We start from the raw sequence: 12036 nt of genomic DNA on the forward strand, positions 1-12036 counted from the left end.
GTGGTATAAGAGTCTTACAGTGGCTGTACTGCATAGTTCAGAAAGCCTGGACAGAGAGACGAATTCCCGATGATTGGAGTAGAGGTCTCATAGTACCCAAATTTAAAAAGGGAAATAAAACTGAATGTGAGAATTACAGAGGTATTTCCCTACTGAGTGTTCCTGGCAAGATCTATGCAAGTATACTTGAGAAACGGTTGAGAAGAATTGTGGAAGAAAAGCTTGGTGAAGAACAAGGTGGATTCAGGCCAAATAGAGGCTGTCAGGATCAGATCTTCACTTTACGACAAATAGTCGAGAAAGCATGGGAATATAACAAAGATCTGTATTTAAGTTTTGTCGATTTGGAAAAGCCATATGACAAGGTGCCAAGAGAGAAGCTATTCAATACGCTACAGTTATATGGTGTCAATGGGGCATTATATCAAGCAATACTTAGTCTTTATTTGAGTTGTGAGTCAGCAGTTAGAATTGAAGGAAGTACAGGAAGATGGTTTAATGTTAAATCTGGTTTGAGACAAGGATGTACATTATCCCCTGTGTTATTCATTATCTATATGGATCACATTATGAAGGAATGTGGTATTAAACCTGATATCAAAATTGGAGATGTTAATGTCAGCTCTTCGCTTTATGCAGATGATGTTATACTTCTAAATAAATCCGCTACAAGTCTGCAAGATTCTCTGACTAAATTGAATAGCTGTTGTAATAGATATGGTATGAAGGTCAGCAATAAAAAGACAAAGACAATGAAAATAGGCAGAATCATTGAAAATGTCAACTGTGTTGTGAATGGAGAACCTGTGGAACAAGTAAAACATTTCAGCTACTTAGGCACAATTTTTACTGAAGATGGTAAACTAAATATAGAAATAGACGACAGAATCAGCAAAGCTGGTATCGTGGGAAGTCAATTGCATAAATTCATATGGAATAAGAAAGAAATTAGTCGGAACACTAAATTAGCTGTATACAAGACTGTGATCAAACCAATTTTAACTTATAGATCTGAGAGCTGGGTCAGAAGTAAAACACTTGACCAAAGACTAGAGACCGCAGATATGAGAGTCCTGAGAAAGATTATAGGCGTGAACAGATGGCATCAATGGCAATATCATATTAAAAATGAGGATATTAGGAAAGAACTTGACATTGTCAGCATCCAGGAATGCGTTAGCAGAGCTAATCTCAGATGGTATGGTCACTTAAATAGAATGGGAGAGGAAAGATTAGCAAAACAAGTGTTCTCTGCCAGGTTGGCAGGAAAACGACCCAGAGGAAGACCAAGATATAGGTGGATTGATACGGTACAAAGTGCGTTAGACGATAGAAATATAAGATCTGATAATGTTGGAGTCTTGACAAGTAACAGACTGATTTGGAGGAAAATTGTAGATAGGAAGTTAGTAATGATGTAATTTTTTCATGTAGTACTGTCATATCCTGTACACCCCTTGAGGGTACATGGCAGGAATTTGATGATGATGATGATGATGATGAAGTTCTGTGTGGCATTTTTTTCCAGGAAAGGCCAGTTTCATCCATATTCCAAACTTGTTCACGAGTGTAATTCCATCTTCAATTATTTTAGCAAGTTTTTGTGGAAATGCTTTAGCAGCTGTTTCATCAGCAGAAGCCGTTTCACTTTTAATTTTTATATTATGAAGAGCATGTCTTTTAATAAACTTAGCCAGCCAACTATTGCTTGCATGAAATTCATATTTTTTCCTCGATTGAGATGAAGTATCTGGCTGCAGTTTTTTAATCTGTTCATAAAATCTCAATGTTGATTGCTTGATGGAATTTCCGTCAACTGGCATTCTTTTTTGTACATTATCTTCTATCCACATCACTAAAGCTTTTTCGGCCTTTTCTAGAACAACATCTCTTGTGTATGATGACAGTTTCGCACTCGGTTTTGTACCAGAACATACCACTTTTCTAATAGCCTCTTCATTTTTCTTTATAGATCTGACAGTTGATTCACGGACTTCAAAATGCTTACCCACAGCAGTCACACCTTCCCCAGTTTGAAGACGATCTAAAATTTGAATTTTTATATCAAAGGAAATGGCTTACCATTTATTATTTCCTGGCAAAATTATTAATTTTATAACGTGATTTTTATTTTTATTTCACTTAAAAAATGCAAATGCAAAAAACGCGGTAACTGTGTTGTCTACTCAAACACCAAATTCAAACTGTTAAGAACTGCTTTTTTATGCGCAGTCAGTTATGTAATTCAGGGAATTCCCAATAAATGAAATTCGTAAGAATTAATTGAAACGAGAATGCAATTCTATAAAATTCTCAGAATTTTCTTGAATTACGGATTTTTTCCTAACTTAGACTTTAGGTTGGTCGCATAATAGTGAATAAAAATGATGTAAAAAAAATTATTTTTGATATCCCAATTCACGTAACTCCGAATTCGTGTAAAAAAATTCCCATAAAAAGAGATTTAGGCGTATATCATCATTATCAGCCATTATCGATCCACTGCTGGATGAAGGCCTTTCCAGAATTATTCCAAAACTGTCTGTCCATGGCTCTCGTTTTCCATGTCACTCCTGCAAATCTGATGATATCATCAATCCGCTGTGATTTCGGTTGGCGTCGTGGTCATTTTTCCTCTCGTGGAATCCAATCCAGTACTTCTTTTGTCTATCATTGATCTTGTCTTCGAGCAATATTCCCAGCCCTTTTCTTTTGCGATCCAATCTTGTGATACCAAGCATACTTCTTTGCATACTAAATTGTGTTGTTCTTAATTTTTGAATTTCCTTTGCATTCAGTGTTCTGTCCATATTTAACAGCCATATGCCAGTATAGGAAGAATACATTGGTTAAAAACGTCTCTCTTCAGACATAATTGTATTATTATTGAATATAATTTTTATTATTTTATTTATTTATATTTATTATTTTTATAATTCAATTATTATTTAATATTATTCAATATTCAATAATAATTGAATTATTATTGAATATTGAATATAATTTTCCAAATGCTTTCCATTGTGTGCCTGTTAATTTCGTCCATGATATTTTGTTCCATTGATATCTGTTGTCCTAAGTATATGTAATTATCTACTTGTTTAATTACCTCATTGATTTTTATTATTTCTGGTTGGACATAGCTATTGAACATAACTTGGATCTTCTTTAGGTTTATCTTTAGGCCAGCTGTTTTGCTCAGCAATTTGGAGTTCATGGATACGTGTCTGTAATTCATACGCAGTTGAAGTAAAGATAACTGTGTCATCCTCAAAGCGTAAATGGCTTAAATATCTTCCATTTATCTTTAGACCTTTCCCTTACCAATCAAGAAGTTTGAATATTTCTTCTAGGCATGTTGTGAATAATTTTGGAGATATTGTGTCTCCCTGTCTTATACCTCTCTGTATTCCCACAGTAGAGATGTTTCCATTGAAATGAATTGCTGCTGTGGCATTGGTTTATGCTGATATGATGGTTCTGATGTAGGGCTCTTCCATTTGTTGGTTTCTTAATGCTTTAAGTATTGCACAAGTTTTAAGTGAATCAGAGGCTAATAAAACTAAGATATAGTGGTGATTGATATTCATTACACTGTTCAATAATCTGCTGTACAACTTGAATATGGTCCATTGTACTAAAGCCCCTTCAAAAGCCTGCCCTGTTCTTTTGGCTGTGCTAGGTCTAGAGTCGCACAAAGCCTATGAGCTAAGAATTTTGTAAACACTTTGTGAACCACCACATTTATATATATATATATATATATATATATTGCTCTGTATAGTGTCTCATTTACATCATAGATAAGTTGTTAATTGTAAGGGTCTTGAACAATTTTCTCTTGGGATTATGTGTTTTCCCTGGTCTGGATAACTTGAATGTAGATCTGTGTTATACATTCGTGATTTATCGACTATTTGTTGCTAATAAAAATCTGATCCTAGCAAGTCATATTTGGCTAGAACATACTTGTTCTTCCTCAGTTTTTCTTTAATAGTTTCTTGAATCCTCTTCTCAAGTATGCTTGCGTGAATCTTACCTCGAACACTCAGTAGGGAAATTCCTCTATAATTCTTACATATAAGTCTCACCTTTATATAGTTGGGTTTTATGAGCACTTTACTCCCATCATATGGAATTTGTCCTTTGGACAGGTCTTCTGATTTATGCAGTACAGTCACTATAAAACTTTTATACCTCCATATTTGAGAAAGAATTTCTGGTCAGATATAATCTATTTCAGCTGTCTTTTGATATTTCTGATTACTTTTTCTGCCTCAGGTATTAATTGTCCTCCCGATTTCCTTTTGAGTATTTTCTACCCCTTTTCTTTGTTTTCATTGCTTATTTCATTTAACAAGCTTTCATACTTACTTCAAACATTCATAATATCTTTATATTCAGTTTTTATGCCACTTTTATTGTCTCTAAATTCCTTTTGCAGTACTCTTTCCTCCAATAACTTACACAACACTTTGCCACTTTTGTGTGGTTTTTTTATGTTCTTACCCAGTGTCTTCCCATGAATTGTTTCGCACCTTTTTATACATAGCTTAGCTTTTTTATGTTTTTCATTATATTCCTTGCCCATTTACTTTTCTTTCTTTCTTTTTCTGTATTCTCTCCTGAGGGCATCCACTGACTTGCGAGCTAGGAGCTTTCGGTGTGATTCTTTTTCAAGATTGCTTCTTTAACTTCTTGATTGCACCAAAGTTTGGATTTTTTTTTATCCTTTCAGTTAACTGCACCACATATCCTTCCTGACTGAATTAATCAATATGTTCTTTTCATATTTTGCTATTGTTTCTGGGAGGTCATTACTAATGCCACATGCCCACATTACTGGTAGAAATGAGTGGTCCATATCCTGAACAGAAATCCAGCAGATAGTTACCATGATTTTTATCTTGGCATTTTTCTGTAGATTTTCCCTCCCAAAAAAAAAAAAACATTTCTGTATGTCTTTTCTTTAAGTATATCCTCTCTAATGACTAATGGAAAAAAAAAATCCCTCTACTTCTTCCCAACCAAAACTTTCTGTGGGAGCACAAATAAAGCTAATTGCCCCATTTCCTATTTTGAAATGTGTCCACATTATTGTATATGAACATGTCTGGCATTCAAGAATTTTATCTTTGTGTTTAGTCTTGAATGTTATATCTATTCCTTCCTTTCTGCGATCACTGTTTTCTGGATATAACATCTTATGGACATTATTTTTAAATATTTTATGTGTTTTGTCTTTTTCATCTTGATAAAACCAGCTATGTCTGTGTGTTACAATTTAGTAATTTCTCTGCTAGTTCCAGTTTCTTTTCCATTTACGCTTCTTATGTTATTGGTGGCTGTATTCAGTTATATTTTATTTGAAGTTATTCCTGTTACTGACTTTTCACTGTGTGCCATAGTTTCTTGCCAAAAATTCATTGGAACTGTATTTACCCATGCAGTGCTATGATGGCATGATGTTTAGATCATGTTATACAATCATTTTTGTGTGGGTTAAGCAGTACAAAATACAAGTATATTTCAGGTCAGCCAAGTCCCAAATTGCAAGTTCTTTCTCATTTATTCAATGTCCTGGTGGACACCTAGTAATAGGTTACGCCATTTGAAGGTTAAGATCAGAAAATGGCTCAGACATTCCATTTGGTTCCCGACATTTCTTATAGTCTGTGTGGAGATCCTCTCAGTTGTCTAGCTTTGTCCTTTAAATGTACCCATAAATTTTCTTAAATTTATTGTTTAGCAGCATCTCACCTGTTTTAGTCTTCTTCATCTCAGTAACACCAGTCATATTGATGCAGCATTTCTGTAATTCCTCTACTACCTATACCTCATCTCCATTGATGTTGCTTACATGGATAATGCCAATTTTTAATTCTATTGAGTTTGAAGGCATATTATAACTGATAAAGGTGAATTTATGATAAACAAGCTTATGCAGAAGTAAATCAGAATTGAATGAATTTAGTACATGTGATACATTAAGTGTCAGCTATCATGAAAAGTTACCATTCAATGTGTGTGTGTGTGTGTGTGTGTGTGTGTGTGTGTGTGTGTGTGTGTGTGTGTGTGTGTTGTTAGAGAGAGAATTAACCATGCCTTATTTTGTAACTCGAATAATATATATATATAACATTAAATTTGTTGCAAGCTGTGCTGAGCATTTCTTTCAATTAATTGTAACTTCCTCTTATTAATATAAAATAAAAATGCCAGATGAATGCATTCAAATATCTTGTCTCATCAAAATAAAATAAAATAAGTTCAAAAATACTAAAATAACTGTATGCATTTGAACTGTTGGTTTTGCCTAATTTATACTGTTAATGTTTTAGAATAAGACAATATAATTATACCCCTAATTTTGATTTTGTTTTCTTTCTTTTCTTCTCTTCTGCAGCATTAGATGATAATAGTAACTTGACCAAACCATTAGGAGAAAGAATGGCTGAATTTCCTCTTAATCCAATGTTTGCCAAAATGCTTCTTGTTTCTGGTATTTATTGAACACTTGATTTAAGTGAATACGCACATATTATTTAAAAGTGCTGCTTGATTCTAAAGGCCTATCAATTTTTTTTCCTTTTTTCTTTTTTAATTTTTTATTAACAGATGTTTTTTTTTTTCCAGATAGTGTATATTAATTGTGTGACATTTCTAAGAGTATCTGTTGCAGCTGGTTTGACTTCATGAAATCACTGAATCTTAAAATAAGACATGAATGGGAAGAATTAGGGAACAAGTCTAGAGGGTCAAAAATGATATAAACATGTAATATCATGTTTGATAATTTATAATGAACATATGTGATGGATTTGTGCTACAGCACTACATTGTTGCAATAACCAGTTGCCTGCTACTCACAGTCCTGATTTCTTCTATTAGATGAAATTTCATTCCTACATTCTTTTGTGAATATTCCAGTTATTTTAGTATAATCAAAGAAACTCATGTTGGGAATTTCCTTTTGTATTAAAAATCATGATTTTGTCTTCAAAGCTTTTTTATCCTTCCTTGTAAATAATTCTCAGACTGGCACTTCTCATATGGTTTTCATAATTTGTTATCATTCTGGTAGCATTTTGCCAAATTTAACATAAAATTTAAAATAAATCTAACAACTGTCATTGCGATACTGTTAGAGATTCTGCATTTAGGAAGGAGCAAAAGTATTTTGTGTTGTTAGACAACACAAAATGTTGTCTAACAATAACAGGATTTTTTGATTTGTAAACATGTTTAAACAGGCAGACAAAATGAAGAGTGTAGTTAATGTTAAGCTCATATTATTAGCATTAGCCAACATATACTAGAACAGAAAAAATGTCAGTCCACGGACATTTTTGATAGTTTTAGCATACTTTATCATATCTAATTTATATCTTTAAAGTATTATTAATAAAGAAAATATAATTCGTAATCCATTTCGGTAAAATTGTGGAGACTACAACTGTGTTAAGGAATAATTACTTTAATTTCCTGACATTTTGACCTTCATATTAAGGTCATCTGGAGTATACACAAATATATACAAAGACAAGCTATATTATAAGCCAAAGTGACAATGGCTTGATCAGCCATTATTCTACTGTCCTGACCTCTAGTGAAAAAAAAAAATAATAATTCAAAGCTATATTCTATTTATAACATCATCAGAGAAAAATTCATATAGATAGTTTTCATACAGCAAAAGCGGTGGTCTAATCCATAATTTAACAAGAGTGTTGTTATTTTAGAATTAAGATCCTAGATTGCTTACAGTCCTAATTATAATTAACTCTTAGACCAAAAGGTTATGTGGATAGAATATGTGCCATCCATATTCATGGGATTTTTAGACCACTGTTATTGTTAAGATTAGGGTGGTTAATAAGAATTCCACAGGGATCCTTCAATTCACATTCATACCACGTTTTGGTGTGATGTAAACAACAGGTGCTTTTCCAATCAATTCTATGTAGAGTATTCAGGACATGATCAGAAAAGCCAGATTTACCATAGTTATTAAATTTAATGTTCCGTTTATGTTCCTTTTTTTTGGGTAAGAATTGTGCACCCTGTTTCACCTATATAGGGCGAAGTGGATCCTTATGAGTTGAATAAATTCTTTAATTTTGCATGAGGTTTAAATGTGGCATTAAGGTTGTATTTCTGTAATATTCTGTTTATTTTATCTGATATATCTTTAATGTATGGAATGGCTACAGTTTTCTTGTAATCTAATTTATTTTTGTTTTTTTAAGTGGAGTCTTGTGAAGAATTTTGTTAATAATTTTTTTTGCTATAACCATTTTTCAGGAAGATATGATTATTATGTAACACATCCAGGGAGTCCAAAGCCTCATCGAGGGAGGGCACCTACTTTACAACTCTCCGTCTCCACTACATCAACTGCAATTACCTTCATCATCTACACCAATGCCATTTACCACTGACCACCACCACTAGTATTTTCACAGACAATCACAAACATCCATGCCCACAGCAGGATTTGAACCCACAGCCTTTTGGCTGGAGAGTGGATACGCTAACCACTTGGCCAACCAGGTCGGCAAAGGTATTGCTGATAACTTTTCTAGAAAAGGAAGGGTGTTCCAACTCTCAATTTAATTTGTGAATTGTATGTGTTTGTATTGTTTGTTTAGGCAGCTGAGGAAAGTATCTAATGTCTGGCAACCATGGGACCATATAACAAAAACATCATCAACCTATCTAAGCCAGACTTTTGGTTTTAAAGTAAAGGAATGTAGAGCACATTTGCTCAAAAGCTTCCATATAAAAGTTAGTAATTGGGAGGATAACTAAAGGAAAGGATAAATCATGATCATAGAAGAAAAGAGCCTGAGAGGCTACAGAAATTATTAAATGAATGAAAGGATAAATAATATCCAGTATTATTTTGTAGGTATTTGGAAAGTGATCAACTTATGAGAGTATAGCCTTCAGTTTGAGAGTTTCATTGATATTGATTATTTAAAAGACTATTTTTGTTCAAAAGCCAGTATATTCACTTGAAAAAGAAATGTTAATATTAGCACTTTTTTTTTATTAAAGTTTCACAGCTAACAGAAGTTTCATGGACCATGCTAAAATCATTTGAAGCCAGAAACTCTTCTCACAACCAGAGAATTCCATGTCTTTCAAGATTTTTTAAATTTAAATATAAACAATATTTTGCTACTTGGTTATAAAGCAATGATAGATATTTGTGATTCGTTAATGTAAAAAATCATAATAAGTAAGCACAGATACGGTCAACTCTAGCTAAACTGACCTTGTAGCTAATTATTCATTATAACAGACACACTAAAGTTACCATAATGGATGAGTGTTCTAATCAATTTCCTTTAGAATAGCATTGTGCCTGTGAAGATTTATGGTCATATCTTTCTCACAATCTCGACGTTATCTTCCAGTATTATGTTCACACCATTTCTTACTGCCACATTCTTCCTGAAAGCAAGCACAGATACAGTCACTGAACTCATAACTAATTATTCATTATAAGAAACTCTTAATTTGTTATAGTGGATGACTGTTCTCATTAATTTCCTTTAGAATAGCATTGTGTCTATGGAGATTTGTGGTCATACCCTTCTTCACCATCTGCTTTGTTGTTGAATTTTACCTAAATGCAGTAATGAGATTTTCTTATCCTTCTCCCTCGGTAACTGTTCTTTCCTAACATTTTCACCTCTCTAACTGCATAACATTAAATTTATTCTAAGTGCAACTCACCTTATTCTAATCCTTTTCTTCATATCAAGCATATTCCAGACATAACTATAAATAACTAAGATACAGATTTGCTTATTTCAAAATGTTTAATTAGAGCAGAATTTATGGTCTTGTTTCATTATCATTTGGAGAGAAAACAAATAGAATCATCCTCATATTCCTAATATGTACCTCCTCTGGGGTGGAGGGGGGCACAGGATATTACAATAGTACTATATGAAAAGTTCATTATTATAAACTTCTTATTGACTGATCTGTCAGGACTCCATTATCATCATGTCTTATGTTTCACTCTTCCAAGATACTTCTTACTTTCTCAATCCACATAGAACTTGATCCTCCTCTGGGTCTTTTTCATCCCATCCTGGAAAAAGCACTTGTTTTGCTAGCCTTTCTCACCTATTCTGTTTAAGTGACTATACCATCTGAGATTAGCTCTGCTAACACATTCCTGAATACTAACAATGACAAATTCCTTTCTGATATTTTCATTTTTACTATTGTTCTTCCATTTATACCACCCATTCACTCTCCTAATTTTTTGTAGAATTTTCATATCTGTGGGTGTCTAACCCAGCCTTCAGACCTCTAAGTTAAAATTGGTTTGAATACTGTCTTGTATGCAGGTAGTTTAGTCTTTTAACTAATATCTCTTTTATTCCATATAAATTTATTCAGTTGACTCTACTATACCACCTTTGCTTATTTTGTTATCTGTTATTCAAATTAAGTGGATATTGAATCCCACATTATTTCTTAGCCGAATAAGAAACTCAAAGATAGGAAATCTAATCTAAGAATTTCATGCCGAATATAGAAAACTATATAAAATAAAAGTTCACCGAGTCCAAGCATAAGCCAACACCTGGTAGTATATGCTGGGGCAACTAGTAGTAAAGGTGGATTAAGATCCGATCACTGTCTTTAGTATTTCTCCATAATGTAAAACACATCTCCTAGGAGATGCATTCTGTTATACATTATGGGAGGAGGTCACTACCCAGACAGGTTTCGACCTTTTTTGAGGTCTCATCAGTGAGTAGGTAGACCCAGATGTAAATACTGAGTTTGCAGTAGTGCAGAGCTTATTTCTTTACTCTACGAGTTGCCAAAAGGTGCACTAATACAATTACTGAGATAAGAGCCAATAGGCTTCACTTCAGTGAAGTAAAATTATTCAAATTAAGTGAAGCCTATTGGCTCTTATCTCAGTAATTGTATTAGTGCACCTTTTGGCAACTCGTACAATAAAGAAATAAACTCTGCACTACTGCAACCTCAGTATTTACATCTGGGTGTACCTACTCACCGATGAGACCTCAAAAAAGCTCGAAACCGGTCTGGGTAGTGACCTCCTCCCATAATGTATAACACATACATCTCTTAAGAGATGTGTTTTACATTATGGGGAAATACTAAGGACAGTGATTGGAACTTAATCCACCTTTACTACAAGTTGTCCCAGGATGTACTACCAGGTGTTGGCTTATGCTTAGACTCGCCGAACTTTTATTTTATATAGTTTTTTATATTTGGCATGAAACTCTTAGATTAGATTTCCTATCTTTGAGTTTCTTATTCGGCTAAGAAATAATGTGGGATTCAATATCCATTTAATTTGAATAATTTTACTTTGCCGAAGTGAAGCCTATTGGCTCTTATCTCTGTAATTGTATTAGTGCACCTTTTGGCAACTCGTACAGTAAAGAAATAAGCTCTGCACTACTGCAACCTCAGTATTTACATCTGGGTCTACCTGCTCACTGATGAGACCTCAAAAAAGGAAACCGGTCTGGTTAGTGACCTCCTCCCATAATGTATAACAGCATACATCTCTTAGGAGATGTGTTTTACATTATGGGGAAATACTAAGGACAGTGATCGGAGCTTAATCTACCTTTACTACGAGTTGCCCCAGCATGTACTACCAGGTGTTGGCTTATGCTTGGACTTGCCAAACTTTTATTTTATATATAGTTTTCTATATTCGGCATGAAACTCTTAGATTAGATTTCCTATCTTTGAGTTTCTTATTTGGCTAAGAAATAATGTGGGATTCAATATCCACTTAATTTGAATAATTTCACTTCGCTGAAGTGAAGCCTATTGGCTCTTATCTCAGTAATTTGTTATCTGTTTCCATGTTTGGTTTGTTATCTTCACTAAAAATTGTGCCTAAATAGGTCAAATGATTTACTTGTTCTATAGGTTCTTCATTCACAATGCAGTTGATGTTTTCAGTGTTCCTGCCTTTTTATTATTGATTTTCATATCAAATTTATTACAACAGTT

At 33.5% G+C, this 12036-nt stretch overlaps 1 protein-coding gene across 3 annotated transcripts in view; it reads left to right on the plus strand.

The window, feature by feature from the left end:
• The window catches only part of LOC150096612 (putative ATP-dependent RNA helicase DHX35), a 437463-nt gene that overhangs the window by 273418 nt on the left and 152009 nt on the right, over positions 1–12036 (plus strand). For 2 of the 3 annotated variants that reach the window (XM_090408561.1, XM_090408562.1), the window contains exon 13: positions 6407–6502. The exons of the other annotated variant lie outside the window; for it this stretch is intronic. In XM_090408561.1, the coding sequence (XP_090264687.1) occupies positions 6407–6502 (96 nt within the window). The remainder of the gene's footprint in view (positions 1–6406; positions 6503–12036) is intronic. 3 annotated transcript variants of the gene reach the window in all.

Source organism: Typopeltis vanoorti, chromosome 18 (assembly GCF_054136105.1).
Source record: "Typopeltis vanoorti isolate ZY-2024b chromosome 18, IOZ_Tvanoo_1.0, whole genome shotgun sequence".
NCBI lineage: Eukaryota > Metazoa > Arthropoda > Arachnida > Uropygi > Thelyphonidae > Typopeltis > Typopeltis vanoorti.